General features: G+C 47.1%; 1 protein-coding gene across 2 annotated transcripts in view; it reads right to left on the reverse strand.

The window, feature by feature from the left end:
- NPNT (nephronectin) overlaps window positions 1-27,681 on the reverse strand; it is a 325,821-nt gene that overhangs the window by 82,240 nt on the left and 215,900 nt on the right. For both annotated transcript variants that reach the window (XM_069630946.1, XM_069630945.1), the window contains one exon: window positions 23,767-24,258. In XM_069630946.1, the coding sequence (XP_069487047.1) occupies window positions 23,767-24,258 (492 nt within the window). The remainder of the gene's footprint in view (window positions 1-23,766; window positions 24,259-27,681) is intronic.

The raw sequence follows: 27,681 nt of genomic DNA on the forward strand, positions 1-27,681 counted from the left end.
GTTATACACATATGTTGAGCAATAAGAGTATGGCTTTAGTTTTATTCTCCCCATCCTGCATGCAAAGTCACAATAGCATCCTGTAGATTAATGTGAGCCTAACAAAAATCCGCCTTGGGTTTTAAAGCTATTGTAATTCAATAAAGCATGCAACATTATGCACCCTTCTCACTTCTGATCACTCCCTCCCATTCCCATTTCTAAAGGGACTAAGTGCCCTGCTAATAGCCCCTCTGCGCTTCCCTCCTCGCATCTGTACCTAATGGCTTACATAGAAATGCTGTGTGGACACAGAGCAACGCGAGAATCCCTTTGCTGCCCGGAGCTCCTTCAGATATGGTCCTGGTAGCGGGACAACTCTCCTGCTCGAAAAGGGTAAGGAGTCCTGCTGCCAGGACAATGAGCATGCTGAGCAGGAATTGCTCAGACACATTGTCCTTCCAGCGAGACACCTTTCCCGTTGGGCACCCTCATTGAGATGCTGAACGGGAAAGGTGTCCCGGTCAGGCTCTTAAAAGAGCCAAAGGGGGGCAGATTTCCCCCCCACCCCGAGTCCCCCTGCTCGGTACGCCACTGCCTCAAACAGGTATGTTTTCAGTTTCTTTCTAAACCATTAAAAATCTGAAATGTTTTCATATCCCTGGGCAAGCAGTTCCATAGCTTACTCCCTGCCACCGTACGAGATTTCCCAAATTCCCTGGTTTTCCGATACCTAACAACTTGGATTGACAGGAGAAGTGATGACCTAAGTGGCCTGTCCGCACTATATCAGGCTCACTGTTACTTCAGATATGTTGGTGCCGAAACCACATAGATTTTCATGTATCCATGTTCAGATCTTAAAATTGATTCTGGCCTGGACAGGGAGACAGTGCAACCTCTGACGCAGAGGGGTTTTATTGTCCAGACGATCAATGTTATAAATAACACATACAGCCATATTTTGAAGCTTTTGAAGGCAGGTAATCTGATGTTTGTTTATGCTCAGGTAGAAGCTATTGAAATAGTCCACTTTGATGCCTATAATGGCCCTAGCCAGAGGCGTTTCAAGGCAGTGGGGGGGCTCAGGGAGCTATATCCCTGGGTCTTTTGGTTGTAGCCCCAGGTAGAATCTCAGGGTATACAACCAAAAGACTAGCTAGCCCAGAGTCCTGACAATCCCGACATTAGCGTACACCCAGATCTTTTACAGACCTAGCAATACCCCTGGCCCTAGCTATCGAGGCCCAAAGAGAGGCAGGCAGCAATAGATGACGTCATCTGAGAATCTTAAGGTGGAAGTTGGTACAGCTCACCAGGCCACGAATCTGAGGATTCATCGACAAGGAAAAGTCAAAATAGACGCCCAAAGACTTTACCCTCGTCACCACTTCTACCTAACAGTTGGACCTTGACAGGTCTATAAATGAAGGGCAGCAGGTGCGAGGAAGGAATCAGCAGCATCTCACTTTTGGAATTCAAACCAATTAGCAGACATCCACTCAGATATGATATGATAAGTCATTTATAACGCGCTTGTACACAAGTGTTTCATGGGGCGACAAAACAAGGAGCTGGAAACCGAAGGTCAAACAACGATCTTACTAGGCCTTGTGTCATTCAGATTGCGCAAGTGTAGGGAAGAGGGGAGGGGAGAAGTGCCAATGGGGGTGGGGGTGAGGAGAAGGGCCTCGGCAGATGGACTGTAAAGGAACTAAATTCATCTTGTGGTGACATGGCCATTTAAAAATTATCTGTGTGTCATCAGCATAGTTTTCAAAAGGCACTGCACCCCATGATTCATCAACAGGGCGTGTAGGGATTTAACATATCCAAAACAGAGGGGAGAGGCATGATCCCTGCAACACCCACAGGTTAAAATGTCCGCATCCGATACAAAGTCATGAACCTTAATTCCAAACACTCTTTTATTAAGGAAGGAAGCACATCACCTGGTGGCTGCATCCGAGACCGGCGCCAAAACTCTCAGGTGCCTCAGCAGAATGTCCTGGTCCTGCCGAGAGGCCGAGCAACCTCCACATGCCCTCCTGACCCCATGAGCTATCTTCAGTAGCGTGTCCTGAACATCTAAAAGAGCCATTGCAGTACTGTGACATGGTCGAAACACAGGCTGTCGCCAAGCAGGAAGTGAAGACAATGGGCGCAGGCCACATCCAGGACTGGCCCAAAGAAGTATGACGCAAAACAGTCAGAGCCTTTTCAGCGACATGTACATTGTGATTGGTTATTTATAACGCGCTTAATACCCAGAGGTTTCTAAGCACAGGCCCGGGGATGAAACCTGAGTTGCTTCGCGTCGCCGTCTTGTTTCCAAGGCAAGTGTGTTGCCCCTGAGCTATCGTCCTGTGTGCAGGACAGTTAAGTCAAACAGCCCTCAATGTTCTAAGTTAAACCAGTCGGTTGTAGTCCAAGTATGCACCCACCATGCAGGAAAGATAGGGAGAAAGTTCTAGCCCCTGCTCCAACCTTCTGTCACGCTGGAAAGTCAGTGGAAATCTTCCGACTGTGCTCCAGAGGCCCACTGCTGCTTTTCTCACGGAGCCGGAGGGGCTTTTCTAACGGAGCCGGAGGGGCGGTTACCTTCTGGTGAACCGGAAGTCGAACGCAAACCCCACTGCAAGTGGCATGCTTTTTGTGGAGCCGACTGCAGTGCGACATGCATCTTTTGTTCCCCCGACACCATTTCCCAGCTCCAAAAGGGCTTCACACATTGGTGAATAATAGCGATCAACGCTCCTCAAGGACGCCCCCCAATTTTTTTTTAGGGTAAGGCTCAAAGATACTTCCGTTTATCAAATACTCAAACACATCCACCACATGCAATCCCAGTGTTATAGGTCCGAGTTATGCAACCAGGACGACGATACACTGCAATCCATGATACAGAAGGAATGTGTTGGGTTTTTAACCCCTACTTTGCGCTTTACACTTAATGCAGTCATAACGAACGAGAAGGACTACCCTTTCTTGAAAAACTAACTTTGCCAAAGAGGGCACTCATTTAGGTGGTCACTGAAAGCAGTGCTTTCAATGGGATCTGAATTCCAGGGGCCTTTAACAAGACAGTGTGGCCAAAGTGCAGGGCATGGCCTAAAGATTGCAAGGTGCGGCTTAATGGAGGGGCAGGTGGCTTAGGCAAACCATAACCCATGAGACCATGCAAACATGGATTTTGCGTTACTTGGTATTGTCTCGGCTCGGGTGGTCTTGTTTGCATCCGGTCTGCATTCTGCGTCAGCTTATAAATACTTCACAGTAAATAAATAATGTTCTCATTCAGTATATTAATCAGTGAGTAACTCGCCCTCATGTAAATACATTACCCAGCCCTGGCATCAGAACCAACTTAATAGCCCTCCTTCAGTGGCAATTTAGAGTTTCTGATCCCCTGGTTTGCTTTCCTTTGTTCTGCTATGCAGTGGCCAAAACGCCTGTCATGACATAATTTTCAACCGTTTGCCTCCTCACTCCATTGCTTTATATAGGATTTTATCAGAGAATGGGGCTCTAAGGTGGGGTGAAGGTACGCGCACATTATCTAAGTGGGAATCAGTCTTCAATGACTAGAGGCTGTGGACCATTATGCATTTGCTGGCCCAAGACAGACCTCTTTCAAAGGTGTCACCTTATCACGGACATGTTCTACCCTGATTGCAGCTCTTTGGTGTGCGTCAGGGAATATAATCTTGAGGAATAATTAAGTCCAAGTTGGGACTCCCGTTATTCAACCTCAATGATGAAACCAAGCAAATCACCCATTCCAGTTTGCTTGGAAATTATGGCCATTAAAATTATGCATCAGAAAGATGCCTCAGTGGGCATGGGTAAATGGCACCCAACATGATTTTGAAATGGACCAGATGCGTCCTCAGCTGTCCCTGAAATAACTTATGTGAACGTGGAGGGGGGAAAATAGCACCATTGTAAGCTACTGGCTGTTTTGCATAAAATAAAACATCATTGGGGAACATAACACTGACCACAAATGTTTATAGTTGACAAATATGTGTCACAGTGATGCACCCCTGCAACCCTTCTGAGCACATATTGCACACTGAGCATGCTGCTCAATTTGTGAAAACAGCCAAACAGTAAAATGTTTACAAACCACGAGTCATATATACTCATTTGGCCAGCCAAAGCCTTTGAACATTAGGCATGGAATGACCTACCTAAGCAGACCTCTGCTTCTGGTTTCCCTTTGTAGATTCCTTTCACAACTTATTCTATTATAAACTCGCGTGAGTCTCCTGTGCAGGCTTTCAGGCTCTTGCTTCACGCTCAGGGAGAATGGTCTCTGGTGCTAATTTGTGGGGAGCTAACGGAGGTCTGGCGGCTCAGGGGCAGTTTTTGTTGGGGCTCTGCACTGGCTAGTCCCAGCCCCCCGAAAGCCCTGATTTAAAGGGCTGTACCAGATAGCAGGCGGCGCGGAAACTTGCGAGGTGTGCATGGGAATGAAGCACACCAGGAACGAGCTGGGCGACAGGCAGTGTAAAATGGGTCAGGTGGCACTATGAGGGGAGTACTGAGGAAGGTAGCTTGGAGCGGATTATGGCTGAACCAATTTGTGTTTACAGAGAGGCGGGCGCAAAGGAAAAGCATAATCTGCACACAGAACACCGAGTTCGTGTCAAAATCAAAAACACTGACAGCAGCAGGTTAAACAACTGTTCGATGAACAGGACAAAGGACTGATTCATAATGACCGAATCCAAGTCAAATGAATGGGGAAGAAACAAAAACACCATGCAAGCACTCTCAGGCTGCCTTCTAAAAGTTCCAGTCCTGTGGAAAGGTAGGCGAAGCGGGAAGAATGCTGGCAAGACACTATCAAAAGGGAACTAGAGGCACCAACCAATAGCTTCTGTGCCACAACCCTAGTTGGCTAATGATCTCATCACGCGGGAGCCATTATGGAACCTTCCACAGCCACCTGGGCCTGAAGAGAAGTGCTTCCTAATCAAAGGAGCCCAGTGCTCTGCGGGCCTCTAGAGGGGTCAACACAGCGCCAGCCCAAAGAGCAAGGCCTGCCGCCTGACCCCGAGCAGCGAAACCTCCGCCCTTCTCCAGGGCACTGATGGGTCGCCAGTGCAGGCAGTGTCTGGCACATTATTTATTTATTTGCATTTATAGAGCGCACAACTGCCTTCGGGCATCTTGGCGCTATTCAAGAAGGCTTACTTGGTTACATAAGTGCTTGTGAAGACATCCATACATACATGTTACATAGCCCCATGTAGCAGGGTGCGGCTTATTTAGTTACATAGTGCTTGTTGCAAAGACATACAGTTTGTGTAACCCGTCTTGCAGGTCGGCAGCAGGATACAAAGTGCACCCAAATAGAACAACCTGTTGTTTCAGTTTGTGTTAGTAATTCAAGATATTAGGATGTAATGAAAAAAGGAGACAAGTATTATAGAAAAACGTGTCTCAACACGTAAGCCCTTCAATGTCTGCGCGAGGCCACCGAGGGACGAGTTTCTCGTCTTTCGCGTTTGCTGCAATGGGAACGTAATGGCAAACATCAAGCCTGGCCCTTTTATTGTGAACGTATGCCGGCCGGTTCTTATGTGGTTTGATGCCTATTTTCCAACACGCTGTGTGGTTAATAGTTCTTGTACGCAGTGATGAGGACAAGCTGCTGGGGCGGGCCGCGGCGCATGGAAACTGCAGTCAGGCCTACTTCATCTAGGTTTGGCTCAGCTACATGTCTGGGCCCAGGCCACATTTAATCTGAAAGCGATCTTCCTTGTGGAAGCAAACGTGCCAGGCGCATCTGCGCAGGGGGCATAATGCAGATGTGATGTCAAGCTTTCTGTGACCAGCATGAGCGCAGGGGCATTACAGAACTGCCGATTCGGATCAGTGGTCGAAGTGGGCGGGAGCTGTTGGGAGCGGCGCTCCTCTACTTTTAATATTAAGTTTTACCATTCCTATACTTTTATTTTAAAAAGAAATCGTTCCGGAATGGTTTCGTTTTAAAATAAAAGTGTAGGAAGAAGTGGAAACGTGCACTTTCAGTGCGCTGCACTGAACGTTCCCTTAAACAGCAGGTGCATGTGTTTGTGGATTTGTATTGTGTGTGGGAGGTGACGTGGTGAGGGGGTTTGTAGGGAGCGGGGGCGGGCTAGTATGGAACATAGCTCCACTACTTCTTTTCATACACTGGGACCACTGATCCTGATATGGCAAACCTACTGAAATGTATCCGGCGTATTGTGTTTGGGTTTTGTGGAAGGGGAACCAAGCTGTGTACTAATGGAGCGCTGAACAATTTAGGTTTCTATTATATTTAGTGTTCATACAAAATGGTGGGAGCAGGAAGGCCGGTAGAGGGACTCCAAGGGGAACAATCCATGATCCTGTCCATTTGGGAGTCACAAGTTATTGTGGAAGATGCCAGACTCAGGAATGGGCAGAAGAAGAGCCCATTTCATTCACAGTTGTGTGGCATGTATGGCTAAAAGCCTGACACAAGGCCGAAACATGTCTGGCGATGCTTGCCGTCACTTGCAGAAGGGATGTGACCTAGCAGTTTGGGCTGGACTGCTCCTTTTGGGGTGGGACCAAGCCTGATTTGCATATGGTCTTTCCCCTTCTGTAATGGCTTGGCAGGTGAAGAACGATGGTCTGGAGGGTTGCCCAGAGCAATGCCAGAGGTTAAGATTCATTCTAAACCTACCAGCCATCACCTCTTTTGTTTTGCTGTAGTCACCCCGAGTGGGACAGTTAAGCCCAGACGTGGGTCCTGTGCCTGCTGGGCCTACAGACCCAAGCTACTCCTAACTGATGAGGCCCAACAAGGCCGAAACATGTCTGTTAATGCTTGTGGTCTCATGCAGAAGGGATGTGGCCTAGAAGGTCCGGCTGGACTGCCCTTTTTGGGGTGGGACAAAGCCTGATTTGCATATGCTCTTTCCCCTTCTGTAATGGCTTGGCAGGTGAAGAACATTGGTCTGGAGGGTTGCCCAGAGCAATGCCAGAGGTTAAGATTAATTCTAAACCTACCAGCCATCAACTCTTTTATTTTGCCTACACTGCCAGCAGGACCATCGACTGGTGTTGGATGTGTGCAGGCACCGCGATAATCGAAGGATGAGGGTTCTGGGACCCGGTGGGCCTTGAACAGGAGATTTTTTTTAATGTACCATTGCTACTCCCCTTGAAAGTTTTCCTTCTTGGTCGCAGCACAGAATCAAGAGTTAGGTGACAGTTTCCACAAAGGTTTTACATGGAACACTGCAAACATTTTGGCAGGATTAAGTCAGGCTGTATTCTTGGAACATGTCAGCAAGTTTCAGATTGCCTTTGGGGAACTGTAGATCTGGATTAAACATTGGAGCATGTGTTCGGAACTCCAGATTCTTTGGTCTGTGCCCCACACCATTCCTCACCCTTTACTAAACTTTCTGGGACTGATGGGAGTTGTAGGGCAAAAATCCAGAGAGCCAAGGTTGTAGACTTGTGCATTACACAATGTCTGCTGTTATTCTGTGCAATTCTATGTGCAGGCTTTGGACCGGCTATATGTTAGCCGTTTGGGCTTTTTAATAAATATTTTGGTTTCTATTCTGGCATAAAGGTATTCATTATTAGAATATCATTGTTGTGGCAGTGAGCTGGGCCCCATCCAGCAAACCAGTGGAAGGAAGCACAGAAAAGGGCTAAAGTTTGTACTTTGATGGTGGGTATTTTTTGTGTGGCGATTTGGATGGCAGTAAAATGAATGAGCCCTTCTGAAAGTTTTTGGAGAAGCATTACTAGGGTGTGCACATCTTGTCTGGTACAGTTCGATGGTGGAAGCATCACTATGGTGTGCCCATGCTCTGCAGCACAGATCAATGATGAAAGCATCACTATGATATGATATTGATATTGATAACGCGCTTAATACCCAGAGGTTTCTAAGCGCAGACCCGGGGATAGAACCCGTGGTGCTCCGTGTCATCTTCCTTCTAAGGCAAGCACGTTGCCCCTGAGCTATCCTCCTGAGTCTATGGTGTACACATCCTCTCCAACACAGATCAATGGTGGACACGTTACTGAGTCTGCTTCAGTGATTGTCTATTTATCATTTGGGGATGTGGGGGGTCATAATGCGCGGTACGCGCAAAACTTTGAGCTATAATGTGGCATTGGTCTTCAGGGAAAGCGCCTGGGTGTGGCATTGAGGCTTCAGGAGTGGCAGTAGTAGCAGCCGCAGGCTGTAATACATAAATAGTGCATATCGCTGCTGGATGCGCAGTTGGGGAGCAGGTGCAAGTGGATCTAGGTCACCTGGCCTAAGCCCCGGTCACCTGGTGCCTTCCAGCCTGCCGCTCCTTTTCACCACTTAGGAAGCCACGCCCACCTGGTGCCTTCCTGCTTGCCGCTCCTTTTCACCACTTAGCAAGCCCCGCCCACCTGGTGCCTTCCTGCCTGCTGCTCCTTTTCACCACTTAGCAAGCCCCGCCCACCTGGTGCCTTCCTGCTTGCTGATCTTTTTCCTACTTAAGGAGCCCTCCAGCCTCTTTTCCTTTGCAGATGGGGAGTAGGTGCAAGTGGATCTAGATCACCTGGCCTAAGCCCTGACCACCTGGTGCCTTCCTGCCTGCTGTCCTTTTCACCACTTAAAAAGCCCCGCCCACCTGGTGCCTTCCTGCCTGCCGCTCCTTTTCACCACTTAGCAGGCCCCGCCCACATGGTGCCTTCCTGCTTGCTGCTCTTTTTCCTACTTAAGAAGCCTCTTTTCCTTTGCAGATGGGGAGCAGGTGCAAGTGGATCTAGGTCACCTGGCCTTAGCACCACCCAACTTCTTAGCCCTGCCTCTTCCCTCCTGCTCTTAACTATTAGATCAAGGGCGTCTCTCGCCCGGGCGTCCGAAGTAAAGGGCAGACCAAGAAAAGGGCAATTCCTGTTTGGACCTGTTCGACCAGGAGGACTCAGGGGCCAACCCCCTGATTAGACAGCAGGTAAGCATGCACCAACATGTATTACCCCCTCTGTTCCCACAGGCCATCCCCAACCTCTCTTGTCCCCCTGTGATGTTCCCTTGTGCCCCCCTTCTCGCACACAGGTGTTACCTGTTTTGCTTGATTCTTCTACCCTGATCCCCCTCAACCTCCTCCAGCCTACTTCTGCAGGAGTCTGTCCTGATACATGCTGGTTTCACCATTACTGTCTTGTGGCCAGTGCTGGATTGACTTTTAAGGGCTTCATTGATTCACGGTGCGTCACCCCTTCTCATGGTGGCCCTGAATCATGCTGTTCTCATCTTCATCTTGTATCCTGGCTTGCAACATTATGTGTTACTACTGACTTCTGCAATTGTATTCGCTCTCCCCTCTTGCTTCTCCACTCTTTTTGACTGCTTACTCTCTGTTCTCTCCTCCTTTCCCTTCTCCCTTTTCCGATCTCCTCCCCTTACTTTCTTCTATGCACTTACTCTATCAGAATTGTCCCTGGACCTAATGTGCTAGCAACCTCGTCTGTTTCCTCCACCCTCCCATTACTGTTTTTTTCCTCCCCACCCCTCCACCCCCTCCAGCACTATTTGAAATGTCACCAATCTCTCTCACCTTTTGTTATCTCCGGCTCTACCAGAAATGTCGTCAGGCCCAGTACTGTAGTCGCCTGTCTGTTTCCATTTCCTTCCCACTCTCCCCCTCCCTTCATTATCTATGTTTTAGCTCTTGCACTATGTCTTAGCTCTTGCATTATCTGAAATGTCATCAGGCCGAGTACGATAGTTAATTTCACATCCTTACTGTTCATGGCCTGTAGGAATGTCATTGTATTTTCCCTTGTACTCTCCCTTGCCTTGAAGCGCTTTGAAACACATTGTGTATAGGCGCTATATAAATAAACTATAATATCATATCATATCAGGAAGGATAGTAATACTTGTACTGGCTTAGTACAGACGTACACATTTCCGGCTGCAACAATCATCGGCCATCACTTACATACATCCGCGGATATATATTTATCCGCGGTCTGCATTTGGAAGGTTGTGATTGTGCTCCAGCATTAACCCCAGGTAAGGAATTCATTTCACAGAGGAGCTCTTACACATTGTTAATGTAAATCATTGCTGTGCATTTCTGGAGTGCAATATGTGTCTGGCTTACATCACTGATACAGGCGTTCATATCTCGAATCCTCCCCGAGCACACATCACCGCTGTGTCTTTCTGGCCTTGCAGTGCTTGTCTCCTATAAATCACTGGCTTACATTTCCGGGGCTGTGCTCATTCTTTAGCATCACTCATGCCAATGTGTTCCTAGGGCTATGATAGTTATCTGGCATAAATCACCTGTGTATACTTTACTCGCGTGCATCACCGCCAGACCTTTGCACGGCAACCGAACCTGAGTGTATGGACAGGACCTAACGCAGAGTCCACCCACTGTGGCAGCTTGAGGTCCAGTGGACTGATGGGGAAGCAAGTGTTCAGAAGCTGCGATCCACCGTGTCCTCCAGATGACAGTAATGTTGGATGGTTCCCGGGGAGCGGTGTGGAAGGGAGAGACATTTAGGCCGATGCTGCCATCTGACTATAAGATGTCCCCCCAACCCTGACACTTCTCCCCTCCCCACCTTCCCTGCACTTGAGCGATCCGAATAACACAAGGCATAGTAAGATCGTTTGTCTTGTCCTCCCTCTGTCCTCCCTCCCTTGTCTTCTTGGGCCTAGAAACACATGTGTACAGGCGCGTCGTAAATGACATATCATATCTTGTCACCAATTAATCTAAGTCCTGCAATAAACAGTTGTAAATACGCTTAAAATGTGTCAATATAGTGGCGCTTACACCTTTTTCAGGACTTGACTATTATCATTTCATTAGATCACAACAGAGCATGCAAACCCTGAGACCTATGGCCAATACGAATTTGGAATTATATACAAATAGAGTTATTAGAATTACCAAGAAGCCAAACCCATGTCCATCCAGTGGTAACAATAGCGGCTCTTTTGCTGGTTATGGCTGTCGTTGAATTGATGTCAATGCAATCCTAATGGCCGGTGCTCTTCTGCACTGTCCAACAATAGGCGAATCCGCTGGAAGGGAAGGCCGCCGGCCGTCCAGCAGGTTTAGCAATAGAACCTGCTTTTATGCCTTACTACTGACGATGATGTCGATCTATCAAGGGCCTACAAATGATAACGAAGTATACAATGATCGAGGATGCCTCAATGAAGGTAACCAGCGAATGGCCAGACTGTTGACCTGTCCGGGCAGCTTACCTGAGAGGGTTTATAGCGGAAGGCCAGCTGCAGACGGAGACACTGAATGGATAGTGTTCATTGCAGACCAAGGCACCCCACCCCCTCATCCTTCCATCCTGTCTGGCTGAAACCCGGAGGTTCAGACTCTAGCGCTGGCCTTTTCTGCTCCACCCTGACTGATGACCACACAGCCCTTTAGAGATGGAAGCCATTGACCCAAAGGGCTGGTTTTCTCATTACCAGTGGACATGATCCATTTAAGTTTAGAGTTGAATTTTATAAGTATTCAAGAAGTATTACGTTGAAACAGTATTTCTCCCAAGAAACTGTAACAGCACTGATAATAACACCGGGCTCTGCCCTCCCTCTACTTTTTACAGCCTACAATAGCTCGAGAATTGGTGACTTCTGAGGGTAAGGTCCTACAAGATGCAGAAAATAGGGAAAAGAATTTGAAGGTCACCAGAGGAGAATCACAAGCCCTCAAGGCACAACATGCGAATGAGAAGATTGGGATAACACCCACTGGCAAGTGCAGGGCTGGAGGGATTATGGATATGCGCAAGTATATTGCAGGATGCGGACGGGTATCTTCTTATTCCGATAGATATGCCCCCTCTTACATCAATGGAGAAGAAGTCAAAGAAGTAAAGCTTACACACTGGCAGCGCGAGTCCCTCAATACCTGCTCACCAAGGACCAGGTGTGCCATCCCCCAACGCCTTTTACAAAGTCCTTCCTCCTCAGATCCTTTCAAATTCAAGTGGAATCTCAGTGAAGACGTGGAAGTATGTTTTTTCATTGCAATGCAAGGGAAGAAAGAGGGGCGTCTAAATAGCTGCGCAGTCCCACCCCGGTGGAAAGAAGGGTTCAGAGCTGGATCTCCTGGACTCGGATCCTTCAGGTCACCCCTGCCGGTAGAAGCACCCACTTCTTTCCTCGGAGCAGAGAGCCAGGGCACAGGATTTGCCATTCAAGGACACGGTTTAGGGACACGCACCTAAGCCACAGATGTGAAAGACCTAACTAATGTGTCAATATGTCACTGAGGAAAGGCGAATAACCCTTTCTGGAGTTCTGGTTCTACAAGGGGCTCCTAAAGAACCAAAGTTATCGTTTTGGCTTCTATACACCTTTGCCAGCATGGAGCGCGGTTAGCAGATGGCTGCATGGGACTCGGGTGCAAGAGCGGCGGCTGGCCTTGAGCTGACACACCTGCCACCTGCACCCATGGTGGAGTCCAGGAGACACACTGCCTTGCCATCCCTCCAGGTGGCACACGTTGCACTTACTTCCTCTGCGCTCGATTGCCATGAGGTTTAAGTGCGGATATAAAGCGTGCATTTAGGGAAGAGGGGTGGAAGTCACGTATTGCAGGAATTCTTGTGAGGGCACATCTCAGTGGACACATTACACCGTTTGATCCCACATCTGCTCGGGATGGTGAGAATAATACACGGAAATATCGATATATTTTCTTGGAAAGATGCTAATCCATGACCGGCCATGAGGGGGAAAATATTGCTTCTGGCACCAAAATTGCAGACGTACTTGATGGCTAATACATTGTGTTCAAGCAGATTTAGGTCACTGCACCATAAGACAAAATTACAAACCTTATTTTGGGAGAAGTATGTGACTCATATTTCAAAAGCCCAAATAAGGTGTTAATAAGGCCTTCAAAATGCAGGACAGGTGGCAAGAATGCTGGTGCAGAGATGTTGCCACCCTTCACGCACCATCAGGGCAGCATTTGCTGCTCCCGAGGGCAGTCTTGTACCCCGGCTGAGTAACACTGCATGCCATCCCACGATTTCCACATACGGACTGCATCAGGGTTCAAATGTATTTTTAAAAAAAACAATTTATTTCTTTATTTATTACGTATTTATAATGCTCCTATAAACAATCTGTTTCAAGGTGCAATAGGACAAGAGGGGGGACAGGGATGACAAAAAAAACGGTCCTACTAGGCCTTGTGACATAAGGATCGTGCAAGTGCAGTAACAAGAAGTGTGGGGGAGGGGTGGAAGTGCCGGTCAGGGCGAAAGAGCCTGTGGGTTCAGCGAGTGCCAGGGGAGGCCAGGTGGACAGAGGCAGGGTAATGCAGACAGTGCAGGGGTAAAAAGGTCCACATGCTAAGTGCGAGGAACAGGGCTTGCAGGGCTCAAGGGGTGCAGGCACAGCCAGGCTAGTGCAGGGGTGGAGTCCAGAAGGGCAACTGCAGGTTGGAGGTGGGTGGGAGCCAAGGGAGACCAAGTGCAGGGATAGACTGGTCGAGGAGGGCCTGGTGCCCTGTACGAATCTGAAGGAACCAGGCAGCCAATTAAGAGGGAATTTAGGGAGATCCGGCTCAAGTGTGAGAGGGGCCGGGAGGCCATCCAAGAGGGAGGCACCTGTGGAGGAGAGAGCTCTACCCTCACACTCTGCTTGGAAAAGCATCTGATCTTCAGAGAGTTGGAGCTAGAAGACCGAAGGGCTCTATCAATGAGGTATTTAGAGAGTTGGAAGTAACGGGGTCCCAGGCCCCAGAAAGCCTTGTAAATGATGCAGAAGGTCTTGAACTTGATTCTTGCAGCAGTCGGGAGCCAATGGAGAGATTCGATGGCTGGGGAGATGTGGTCCCTGGGCTTGAGGAAAATGAAAGGTCTTGCAGTCCTGTAGTGGATTAGTTGAAAGGGGCGAATGGAGGATTTAGGGAGGTTCACGAAGTCCAGACTGGAGAGGACAAGAGCTCTGTAGACATTGAGGTTCTGGGGGAAGGTGAGGAAATGGAGAGTGCCTCTGAGGGGGTGCAGCTGAAAGTGGGCCTTCTTAGCAAGGTCTGTGATGTGATTAGAGAAGGAGAGAGAGGAGTCGAAGATGACACCAAGGTTTTTTGCCTCACAGGAGGGCGGCCAGAGTGTAGGAGGGATGGAGGGAGCTGGCGTCCCAATGAGAAGGATCTCAGTCTTAAGGCAGAGATCATTGGTAGTGCACCATGCCTGAATAGCAGACATACAGTCAGGAATGAGAGAGGAAGAGGAGAAGGCAGAGGGAGGAAGCCTGAAGGAGAACTGCATGTTGTCCGCATAACACTGGATGTTAGGAGAGAAGGCAGAGATCAAATGGGCTAGAGGGGCAAGGTAGATGTTGAGGAGCCAAAGCCAGAGGCTAGAGCCACAGGTGGAGAGTGAGATGGAGGAGAGAAAAGGGTGCAGTTGAACCTGGGAAGGCTGGTCAGAGAGGAAGGAGGTCAATGACTCCAGAGCCAGGTCTGTGATGCCAATGGTATCACATAGCCGATTTATAAAGGTGGCATGACTGACTGTATCAAAGGCAGAGGAAAGGTCAAGAAGGATGAGAACGGAAGGAGAGTTGGAATTGAGATTTGAGAGCAAGTCTTCACAGGTGTTTAGGAGTGCAGTTTGCATGCCTCTGGCAGCTCTGAAGCCAGGCGGGTGGTCGTGGAGACAACCAACAGATTCAGTGTGGTGGATGAGTTGGGAGATGGCCAGTTTCTCTATATTTTACAAATTACACCAATAACGTGTTTCTTGGTGGATCCGTGGCCATTGGTGTAAGTCCCTGCGAGTGGTTTGTGAGTACTTGTGTGCTAAACATTCAATATGCTTCTGGGTTTTTTCTGATGTTTGCATGTAGGCAGTGCAGAGAAGCCATGCTATCACGCTGCTGGTCATATGGGTATTTTCTGATGTTTGCATACAAGCAGTGCAGCATAAGCTCTTCTATTACACTGCTGCTGGTCGTCCAGGTGTTTTTTTCCTGATGTTTGAATGCAAGCAGTGCAGCACAAGCTCTGCTATCACCCTGCTTCTAGTCATCTGGGTGTGCTTTGGTGCTAACATGGAGGCAGTGTACCAGAAGCCTTGCTACCAAACTGCTGCTAGTCCTCTTGGTGGTTTCTGATGTTTGCATACATGTAGTACAGCAGAAGTCCTTCTATCACACTGCTTCTAGTCATCTTGGTGTTGTTTGATGTTTGCACGCAAGCGGTTTAACAGAAGCCTTGCTATCACACTGCTGTTGGTCATCTGGGTGCATTCTGATATTTGTATCCAGGCAGTGTAGCAGAAGCCTTGCAATCAAGCTGCTGGTCATATGGGTATATTCTGATGGTTGAATGCAAGCAGTACAGCAGAAGCACTGCCATCACACTGCTGCTGGTCATCTGGGTGTTTTCTGATGTTTGTATGCAAGCGGTTTAGCAGAATCCTTGTTACCACACTGCTGTTTGTCATTTGGGTGTGTTCTGATGTTTGCATGCAGGCAGTGTAGCAGAAGCTTTGCTATCACGCTGCTGGTCATGTATGGTGGGGAGGACACACAGATCTAGAAGATGCATCAGGCGATCACTTAAATTATAACACAATGTTTAAAAAAAGGCTGTGGATATATATGTTGCAGGCGGGAGTCAGTCTTTCCACTCAGAATGAGTAGTTCCAAATCAGTGCCTCTATCACCCAGGCAACACCAGTGCTTAATTTGTGGGGAGGCTTGCCAGTGCTCAGCCCCTGCACTTATTTCTGAACCCCTGCACTTATTTCTAATCCTAGCTTAATTATGTGGTGGTGTCTTAGCAACTTTATTATTTTAACTGTCAGTGAGTCGTAGTAATACAAACAAAACAGTGTGCACTGACCTGGGTCTCTCACCCTGGGCTTGCTCATTTTTATTTTCATGAGCTTGATAACCCAGGGGGGCAGGGAATGGCTATTTATCCATGTTCATCAATAACAATGAGTTAGAAGGTGACAATGTTGTGCACTGACGCTGGCCGTGCCCGCACACGGCTCCAATCAATCTGCTGGACATTGCTGCAAATTCTCTACTGTGATAACCAGCAAAGTGGGACTAACAACAGGATAGTCATGAGCCAACAGCCTCAACACAGTGGTAAGGTCAGTGAAAAGGCCAATATCAAAGAGGAGTGCCTAGCATGAGTGCCACACCTAGGAAGATGATCTTGCTGCAGTGTTTGACAGGCACTTTCATCAGTTCAGTCATGATTTTGCCTACAATGTCCAATAATTTACCACAGAAGGAAAGCAGGTTGGTCTCTTATTTTCTATTGATGGATTGCTCAAATGTTCCACTTGCCACTGTTATGACCAGAGCAAAATATAAACAATAATGTGTTTTAAAGAAGCACTTAAATATTTATATGATTTCAAGACACAATATGTTATGTCGATTGGTATCTGTAAATCACACCAAGCCTCCACCCCCCTGCAATGAACCGGTGGTATTTGCAGCCTTGGCACCAATTATGTTGGTACTATATGGAGCAGGCATGGGTGGTGTCAGTGGCCTGGGAGAAGCCCGTCCGATGTGTCAATGATGTGCAAAATAATATTTGGGCCCTGGTACTTATTTTCTTGTAAATGTAGCACTAACACATGCTCGGCCATGCGCAGCATGCCAAGTGCTGCAGAGTCTGTGCCGCTCAGCACTTCATACAGGCACAATGAAAAAAAGAAACAGTTTTAGGGATGAAAGACCCCTCAATCATAATGATAAAGGCTCCGCTTCTATCATAAACAGGACTGCAGCTTAAGAGTTATAGCTATAATCCAGCCTGTGGCACGAGCGTGAATTGCCGCCAAACCTCTAGCACCACCATGTCGAGGAGCAAGAGTCTCACAGATGCTTCAACATATCTAATGATAGCGTCACTTATGCGCATTATCTGTCCAGACCACGTACTTGTGAATAATAGGCACAGATACAAATGGACATCTAGGAAAGGCAAAGCACATTAGAAAACCACAGAAGGCTAGGTAGGAGAGCAGCCATCTCAACCACCGGTTGCAACGACATTAGTGGGTTTATAATGCGGAGCATACATTACACCACAATATTCGATTAACGTAATGGGAACTATAGGCAAGTTTGCTGTTCACAGCACAAAAATGACCACAATTAACCACATGAGCATGTGCCAAGGTCACAAAACTAATGGGTATTCAAGTAAATCGTGCATATATCTGGACTCAGGGCAAAGAGGAACCAAGAACTGGTGAAGAGAGGCAACGGTCCACCACCCACAAAAGCAAGGCACTGACAAGTGCAGTGAACAATCATACAAAGGATCACACGACACACTACGGCACACATGGAAGGATCAAGGTGGTTTTAAACCATGAAGTACATGGCACAATCTGCTCACTGTGGCATAAATGGCATAGCAGCAGTTGAACAATGGAGTGAGAAATACATTGGAGGTCAGTCAAGAACTTAGGGGTTTATCCTGGATACCTTGCAATTTGTTCAATATTTCAATGTGTTTTGACCGCGTGGGTCTTTATCAAGGCAGGTGGTATGAAAATAGATGACGGCTAACGGACCAAGATGAAAGTATGCGTCCACATTGACTTCATTTAAGGGCACACTCCAAGCCCAGCCGTCATCCATAGAACTGACCGCTCCTCACCACCCTACCCCAATGGGGCATCTATTGACATACCACTGCCTTGATAAAGACCCACGCGGTCGAAACAAGTGTTGGCTGACCACAATTAGGACTATGAGTCCACATGAAACAATTGAGAAAAGAATAATAGAAATTGCACTTTAAACTGACTTTTTAAAAAAAGTGTTACAAATCCACTTTTTTGAAATATTGAACAAATCGAAAGGTATCCAGGATAAACCCCTGATAGTACAATAAAGGAGGTGTGGGCTTCACCTCAACCCCATCCTGTGACCTGGCAGAAAATTAAATTAGCACACCACAGTAATCATTGGGGGTTAGCAAGGACGGTTCCATACCTAGGGCCCAATTACGAATACTCAGTCAAGAACTTAGTTTACAAGAGATTTGTTCAAGAATACCTGGAACTTGGGATTTTACACCAGACGAGGATAAATTCATGAGAAATAGATAACACATTTTTCTACTGGTCAGCTGAAATAATTGGCTGTAGGTAGAGCTGCAGGTGGAGATCCCGTGTCCAGCGTGCAGCTGCCAGTGACGTTTGCCATGGTACAATGAGAATCATCCAGTTTCCTCGGGTTGGCAGAGCGGAAAGCTGCCCGGGGAAAGGAGCTCAAGGGGGTGGGAGGGCACCCAGACAGCTGCCTTTGAGCTCACCTTGGTCAAATGTTAAGCAATCCTTTGTTTTAAATAAAGGAATGCATATTCAGAGCGCAGCCTCTGCGATGTTCTGGAGACACACAACCCCCACCCCCTCTCCAGCTGAGGCTCTTTGTGTGGACATGGCCTTTAAAGGGGTGTCAATTAAGCTCTTTGTGTGGACTTAGCCTTTAAAGGGGTGTCAATTTATAAGTGAAGGATCATTTAACAAGCTATTGTTTTTGCACCACAGTGATAAGAACTGAACATGGGGCATTTTTATTCTGTAGGCCAACACAAAGCATCAGCTAGTTCACCAAATCTAAGCATTCTTCCAAGAGAATTAACATGCTGCACAGAAAAGGTTTTAAACTATGTTCTTTACTTTTGTGTCTTTTTATTTGACACAACCAAAACGTTTTTTGTGTGTATTACTTTTTAGTGGTACATGCCTGATCAGGTTAACTGTAATGTTCTTGCCTAAGAGGTCTAGTGGTTGCTTTGGGACATGGACTAAATGCATTCCCTCGGCATCAAAGACATTTTTATTGTCTTAACACGCCAACCACTGCCAGGTGACTCCTCAATGTGACTTGGCACCTTGATTGGGAAAGCAGAGTTCATTGTGTCATGTGTCACATTGTGTCACCAATCAATGCAGTCATATGTATTCTGCAATGAGTTGTGCACTGCCCAATCCCCCACCGTTTATTAAGACGTCTGTGTGCTGCTCCTCTATGTAACACCACATATGACTGTTTTTGTTTGATGTGCCCATGTCCATTCATAGCACACTGGACTTGTTTTTGTATGTAGCTCTAATGGGTGTGTCATACTGTCCCCACACTTAAACACATAAAGCAATCAAAGAAGTTGCCTTAAGCACCCTTTCTTTACTGCCACACCACACCATAAATTTCACCAGGGGCGTTGCTAGGGGGGGGCTAAGGGGGCTATAGCCCCTGATCTTTTGGTTGCAGCCCCGGATAGAATCTCAGGAGCTACAGCCAAAAGACTAGCTAGCCCCCAGTCCCAACAGTTCCGACATCAGCTTAGCCCCAGGTCTTTTGCAGACCTAGCAACTCCCCTGAATTTCACTAGCTGCAGGCCAGCACCGATATGAGATGTTAATGCCAGCTCTGTTAGATAAGGCAAGTGCATGCTCTTTTTTGCAGAAATAACCCCTGAGGCCTGCACAATGGGGAGGGGGCAGTGGCTGTGGACTGTGGGCCCTAGACCACGTATTAGAAGCCAGTTTCTTTTTAAACACTTCATCAGCTTATTACTGGTCAGGCTAACGTTTGTAAGAAGTACAATCCTTTCTGTACATTTCCCCCCTCTTTTTTGGGTGCCTCTTGTAGGGTATCCGTTCTTGTCTAAATATATAATTCCCTAAAGATTATTCTGTATCTGGGGCTGGGCATGCCCACACTGAGACCATGCCCCTTCTCATCTAAAATTCTCCAGAAACAAGAAGCAAAAGGGCCCTTGTACCCCATTTGAGTGGCTGGTGTTGCAGCCATTTTATCCTCAAATCCAAAAATGTAAGATGTTCTAATGAGTATGTATGGTTCATGGTTACAAACATTTTAATGTTGGGTTGAGTTTTGTGAACAGTGATGTGAGAACTAAGCCATGTGTCTGTTATAGATGTACTGATTCACACATACAATCCTTTTGTCACAGAATTCTTTATCAAATACAGAGATTTCTGATCATTGTTATGGTGGTCAGTCAAAATGTCAAAAAAAAAGTCGAATGACAAAAATGTCGAAAGAAAAATATCGAGAAAAAAAAAGTCGAATGTATTATTTTTTTATTTATGTTTTTTTTTGGGTTCGGTAAGTAAAAAATGGGTAAAATAAAAAAAAATAGAAAAAAGGGGTTTTGGGGGGAACCCCCCCATTTCGAAAAAAAACCTATTGAAAAATAAATTCGCCTTTTTTTTCGACATTTTTTTTTCGACATTTTGACTTTCGACATTTTTGTTTTCGACCAAATCACTATAAACCCATTGTTATATTCCGGAAATGCTCTGTAATTAAATTCAAAGCAGACAGGAACACTCATTGGTGATATTTGTCCCCTTTCCCTCTCTCATAGGGGTATTTTGAGAGAGTACAATAGGAGTTTACCAGACCGTCCACCTTGGAATGATAATCTTCTATCAGAAAATAATGCATATGGTGAGTCTAGTGTTACCTACCCCTTTCCAAATACAAGTGAGATGGCACGAGCAGAATACCTGCAACACAGGCCCAGTGGTCTCTCAGGCCCCAGCAGGCAGGTCATACCACAGCGTGCCAGTACGGTCAGTTTCAAACTGCATTCAGTCCAGGCCGTCCCTAAGAGCAGGTGACAGAAGAACCATCTGCTTGGGCAGCAACAGCTGCATTTTCACATTAGATTTCTCCTGCAAATTGCTTGCATTACAATGAAACCAGATTCCTTTGTTTAGAAATGATTTATTGATATTGAGGAGGGTTTTGTCGTATGACACAGAGGTGTAGTTTGGGAGTGACATGTGCCAGCCAGGGGGGCACATTCTAGTGTTTCACCCTGGGTACCTAGTTGGCTAGAAGCTGCCCTGAGAATAGGCTACTGTGACAATGAGTGGATGGTAGCTGCAGGCGAGTACCCCAGAGCCTTTATAAATGGCTTCAGCATAAAATGTCAGCAACTCTCCAGCCCACGGAGGGGGGCGCAGGGGCATTTCAGACCATCAGAGCGGGCCTGGAGAATGGGTTGGTGTCCGTTATCGGCCTGAATGATACACCTGAAGGAACCCGCCAGCAATGATATGATAGGTTATTTATAACGCGCTTAATACGCAGAGGTTTCTAAGCGCGGACCTGGGGATCGAATCTGTGTTGCTCTGCATCGTCTTGCTTCCAAGACCAGCACGTTGCCCTTGAGCTATCCTCCCCCCCTAATCTTTGACCTGTGCAAAAAATGTGTTCCCTGAAGTGAGACCTTTAAGAAGTAACCAATAAGGATGTTCCGGGAGAGAAACCTTCATCCGTAAGAAATCAATTCAGTCAGGTAATCTACTTCACTTAAGTTACCAGCTTTGAGCCTTGATTGCACCCCGTAATCAACTGGATTTCTCTTAAACTTGTTGCCTGATTTGTACCCATCAAAGTGAAAGGTCAAGCTATGGTTTGTTCATGAGATTAAATTGAGATTAAATTGAGGTAAAGGTGTTGGACATTTTGAAAAGTAAATGTATTTGCATAAGGCTGACCTTAAAGCTGCTACTATATACGCGTCGCATAATTCAGCTCTCAGTTTGCCCTGTGGCAAGGCAGCCAAGAACCAATCTCAAATATCTCTCAGGCTGGCAGGCCCAAAAAGTCACCCTCGCTGTGCCTCAGGCCAAAACTGGGTTTCCATTTGCATAAGGGCACGCTCACCAGGGAGTCCGCGTAATATTTTTATACACTGGCTTGCAAGGCCGGGCTGACGACATCCCTCGCAAGAGCTGGATGGGACCGCACGAAAACAGAAGCGAAGGCAGGGGGTTGAGGTTTAAAAATAAAAGAGAAGATGACTGTAGGGACAGTCATGCTGAAAAAATGGAGCGAGCTGGGCATTCAATTCCTCGCTGTGAGAGGCTATTAATGTCCTGCACAGGAGCGGATTTCAAAGCTGTGTTTGTGTACGCTTTCCATAAGGCAGACATGTTGCGAAAAGGTCATTTCCAGTATCAGGATGTAAATATGAGGCCTGCATCCGAAGCAATGAATGTTTAGGTTTCAAACTCGTCAGAAATCTCACACCAATAAACTGTGTGGCGACAAATGGCCAATTCCATTCTCAGGTACCTGCCCTTGGTAACGGTCTGAGCGAATGCAGCCCGTGAGGATGGGCCGAGCCCACTGGCGGGCCGGGCTATCACTGGTCCAGACAGCCGCTCCATCGGCTTTATCAACAAATTGTATTACAAGAAGGAGCAACACCGACCCGTGAAACGTACTTGATCCATTACAGCGCCTCCTGCAGGCAGCTCTCTAATGCATCCAAGCTTCGCTAATTCTCACAGGCACTTCTTGGAATCCTCGGGAAATCTGTTTTTATGGCAAAATACTAGTTTTCATGAGAAATGATGACGTCCTTTTCTTTCTTCCTGACCTTTCTTCCAACATCACACTACACATACACTCTACTATCCACATCCACAACTTTCCCATGCCCTTTGTGCCTCAATGTATCTCTATAGATCATTATTCCTGCTTCTATTGTTATGTTATCTCTCACTCTAGACTACGGTCTGGCTATCCCTATTTATCAGACAAGGTCTTGGCGCTATAAGAACATCGTGGTGTGCTCTAACAACATGATTTGACAACACAACATGACATAAGATGACACAGGATGGAATTCAAAACAGGAAGGTTTGAATGTTCACCTTATGTTTGATAAAAGGAGTACCACCGTACAAACTAAAATGAGCATCCGCTAGTACAGTTCTATGACTCTTAAGTGATAATCCGCATCCAGCTATTATTAGAATTCCAGCACAAGCATCATTTTGCAGCAACCACTCTTCTTTTTCCCCATCTGCTGCCATGGTAACAAACCCTTTTAGCAGCTATTAACAGCTATGGGGGTCTTCAAGCAGCAGCTCTCCAGATATTATTGGACTACAGCTGCCCTGATTTCTTACTATTGACTGTGCTGGCTAGGGCGGATCGGAGTTGCAGACCCCGTTCTACAATCTGAAATTGGCTGCAGTGGTCGCGAGCACTGTCACCAAACGGTGGTGCAATAACCGATCCGCTCTGTCAACTTTCAAACCAGTTATGATATGACGAGCACCAGATAACGGTGCAGAATGGGTCAGTAAAAGAACGTTTCCAACTGATACAAATGCCTCAGTTCAAGAAATACATTAATCCCCTAGGCTTGCAGATCTGAAAATAATACAGATTCCAGCAGAGCAAGTAAATCCTTCCCTAGAAATATGAACATTTAACCTGAGATTTGGGTTTTGCTTCCTTTCTGCTGAAGCTGCCAGCGAATGAACAACCGGCCAGCCAGAGATGCAGAAACAGGAAGTGGCTTCCCAGCGCGTGCAGCAACCAGGCTCTCATCCGGCCTCTCAGGAGCGCTGCACGCTCGACATACGTGGCCTTGCTGCGGAAGGTTATGTTTTGCGTCTCTATGGTTTCACGGCGTGCCTGTGAAATAACAATTGCTCGAGCTTCACGATTCATTTTAGGTCCTGACCATTTTGGCCGTGTCCTTGGAGATTTCCAAGCACTGCCCTTCAAAAGGAAAAGGAGGCTTTTGGGAACGTTTCCTCGGCCCTCTGGCGCTTCCGTGGCGCCATGCGTTTGTAGAGAATACCAACGTGATCGACTGCGCTCACGTGAAGATAGGCTTTTTAAAAAATCCCAAGTCCCCTTAGCAGCAAGAACACTTGAATGGAAAGCCCAATTGCACAGAGAAGAAAAGACAGAAAGTTGCATGCACTTACTGAACACATCTCCGCGTGGCTTCTGAGGGTCCACTTGAATCCTATTGTCCACGGTAGTGCCCCCTCGGGACGGCAGTGCTTCAGTTACAATAGCAGGGCTTCTAGTTGTTGGTTTTGGAGTCGGCCTCGTAGTCACTGTGGTTGTTATGGTTGTCGGTTTGGGTGGTGGCCTGGTGAAGGGCTTTGGCACGGGCCTTGTGACTGGATTTACCACTGGCCTCGTGGTGGGGACTGGGGTCGGCCGGGAGGTAGTCCTGGGGTTTGTCCTGGTTGTTGTCCGAGGCACAGGCTTTGGTGTAATTATAATCGGAGGTACAAATGGTTTGATGGGAGGCCTGGCCGTGCCTCGCTCGATGATGTCTGGAATTCTATTGCTCTGGCCGCCTTTGCCCTTGAAGGAGGTACTGTTGCCCTTATATATATGTCGGCTGTTATCTTTGCCATTACCAAACACAAACGGAACAGATGGATCAATCCAAACCTTCGGAACAGCTGAAAGGGGAAATCAAAAACAAGTGTCATTACCTTTCAACTCAGGAGGGCAACTTCCTGTGTCAGTGTAACAAGTGTCATTACCATAGACTTCAGAAGGTCAACTTCCTGTGTCGGTGTAACAAGTGTCATTACCATAGACTTCAGAAGGTCAACCTCCTGTGTCAGTGTACTATTGACATAACATGATTGCATATCAACCCAGGCCAGAGCGGAGGCATTAATTACTTTTTTTGCCCAATTCAATAGATAATTTTACGGATGACAAGAAAATAATTGTTTTTGGAATCTACACACAACCTCCAACTTGTTTGGAAAGATAAGAGTCATGCTCAGGCAAGCAATGAAGCAGGTGCTTTACAGGCCTGCCCTCCCACTTTCTCCTTACTGACCACTTTCTACTCCCAGCATGCCCACAATGCCTCAATGGTTTGGAGGTTAAGCATGAGGAGGTCTGTGACCTCTCGAGAAATCATGAGAAGGGCAGGCAGGGTGGATTATCAAAGCGGAAAGAAGGGGAAAAGTAGCACTGATTTTTAATGCCCATTTTTGCCACAACTTTTATGAGCCATGTGTTCAGCGGAGAAGACAAAATCGAAATGTACGGTAGTAGAAGACCATCCAACTCACTCCCCAATGAAGCGGCTATAAGTTGATTTGTCATTGCAGGTGCCAGGTGGCCCGGGGTCATTTGTGACATCTTCAGTCAGCCCTAGATTTTTAGCCCTCAGCATCAATGCACAGTAGAAAGAATAGGAACTACAAGTTCCAGAATACAAAGGGCTTTAAGCGACAAAGCGAGGGGCGTTTGTAGGTGTCACACATGATATAGGCACACTTATCCGCTATGTGCTGAAAAATACCCCTGGCACAGCATCGCCTTGCCTGTCCCACGACCCACAGCCCACCCATTGTAGGGGAGGAGTGTCTGATTGTATCCATCTGAGGACACTGTCTTGGGAAGAGGTAGGCGGGGACGCCCTCTACTAGTGCCAAACATTTTAAAAAGTGTCAATCTTAAAAGAGCACTTAGCCTGCCCAAGTGTGGCAGTGACTGTTGCTGAATGACACATTAATGCCACTTTCATCTATGAAAGGTTTACCGGGCGAACTGTCGCCCGGGTCGCAGGGTGGGTGCTTCACCACCACACCGCAGGACTAAACAGTAGAGCAGAAAACGACGGAAGGTGAAATGTCACATATGGGAACTGTGCTGCGCTCAAGGGAAAACATGGCCATTGATTCTTGGGTTCTAAAGTGCACATCTCTTATACTTTTCCAACACAAATATCCTCTTTTGGGTTATATTTTGTGTGTTGATTGAAAGGCAAATTTCCCCAGTGTCTTTTGTTGTGGTATTCAAAAAGGCGATTAAATGAAATTTGCATATTTTGATTATATGTTAATTTCTGGCATTTAAATGAGAGCCCCCATTTATTTTTTAGGACTTGAGCACTGGCTTTAAGTGAGATGTGAAATGGAGGGGTGGCTTCGACCAGGGGCAACAGCCTACATAGTGAGAGGCATGCCGATAGGGGGTGACACCTGACGCAAACACTCCACCACGAGACTCTGCAAACATTTAGTTTGGGTCACTCAGAACGGTCTCCATGTGCATCTTGTCTGCACATCGTACATTCATTTATCTGTGGTTTATAAATGAAACAACCTCTCACTCCGTATGTTGGCAATTCAACCACCCTCAGTCTGTACATAAATCACTCATGAGAAAGAGACAGGTGACACAAATAGCGCTAAAATGGTTTCCTGATGCTTTGTATAAAAACCAAGCAGATTTTCTGAACATAAGAATGACCACAGAATTGTACATTTGAAATATGTCTGTGATAGTGATTCAAGCGTGATAACCTTCTGGGCTCCAATGCACACTAGGCTCTCTGTATGTACATATGTAGATGATTTATATGGCTCGTGCCTAGCTAGAAAGCAACGGAGGCTCCCAGCTCATTTAATTTGGCACAACACTCACTCCGAAAGCAAAATGTCTGCAAACCACAAGCAATATATACTCATTTGAACAGTGTCTAAGGGATGTAATGCTTAGGCAGGTCTGCTTAAGTGGCTGCGAGCCTCCTGAAGCGCTCTTACAGACACATACATAGGAGAAATTTTACCGCGTATGGGTGAGGAAGGGAGCCCTGGCAGCACCCTGTCTCTGGAGCAGTTTCATGGAGACTGTGGTCTTCTGTTCTGGCTAGCCCTGGCCCACTTAAAGCCCTGTCTACAAGGACCACTTGGTACTATAGCGGGAGTGCTATTCCCGGTGTGTGCCTTGTCCATCCACTGACTGCATAAGCCTGGTAAAGCTGAAGACCATGTCATTTTTCTTTTATTAAAGAAACGGCAAGAAAGTGGCAGAAGTGCTGGAGGTGGCTGCAAAATTCTCTTCTTTTCATTTTCCTGGTCTGCTAACAATACCTGTGCCACGGATTATGGGGCGATAGTATTCCACTTGCCTATGCTATGCCATGTGTGTCTATGCTCATTCTCACACACCATTTACTCATCCACTCCCTACCTCACATAGTAATACATTTCTCACTTTACTGCATTCAGCAAATTTGTTGGAAGTGGCCTTGAAGTGAGGGGGCTTTATGCCCAGTGCTTTAAGTGGGCAGGGCCAGTCGGGGCGGTCGTCCGGCAGTCTCCAAAAAGTGAGGCTGAACCGGGCCCCCCGGTCCCACCACACCAGGGCAGGCCATTATCCCGCCACAGCTGCAGCCGCAATGGGAGATGAGCCCACCGCCATGATTGAGTCAGGCAGCTGTGACTGTAAGAAGTGCCAGCCAGCCACAGCTTTTTCGCAAACTGAACAACACTGTGGCTGGCTGACACTTCTGTCAGTCATAGCTGCCAATCTCAATCATGGGAGCGGGCTTATCTCCCATGGCGGCTGCCTACGGGAAACACACAGCATCTTCAAACTGTAACTTCCTCTCACGACCCCTCACGGGGGGTCACAAGAGGAAGTTACAGTCCCTGTGGGCAGAATCATGCCTGCACCCCCTCAGCAGGTCACCGAGGCATCTTTGAGCCTCGGCAAACCTGGGGACTGTGCGCTGTAGATTCAATCACAGCGCCCACAACTGTACAGACCTGGTTTATTTATTTATTTATGCATATACCCGTCAAACAATGCATAAATAAATAAATAAACCGGGTCATGGTCTGTTCCCGCTCTGCGCACAACCTGGTTCATTTATTTATTCATGCATTGTGTGTCGCATTGCAGGTAGGGGCTTGACTGCAAATGTATTTGATCATGGGCAATTTGAATGTGTTTTCTTTCCTGTTTTCTGCTGTTTTCTCGCTCACTGTTGTTGGCTGTTTTTTTGGATAATTTAGGAAAGCCAAAAACAAGCAAGGCGGCGAGAGACGAGCAGGAGGAGGTTGAAATGGAGA

This window comes from Ambystoma mexicanum, chromosome 6q (assembly GCF_040938575.1).
Source record: "Ambystoma mexicanum isolate Mex_15411 chromosome 6q, UKY_AmexF1_1, whole genome shotgun sequence".
Classification (NCBI taxonomy): domain Eukaryota; kingdom Metazoa; phylum Chordata; class Amphibia; order Caudata; family Ambystomatidae; genus Ambystoma; species Ambystoma mexicanum.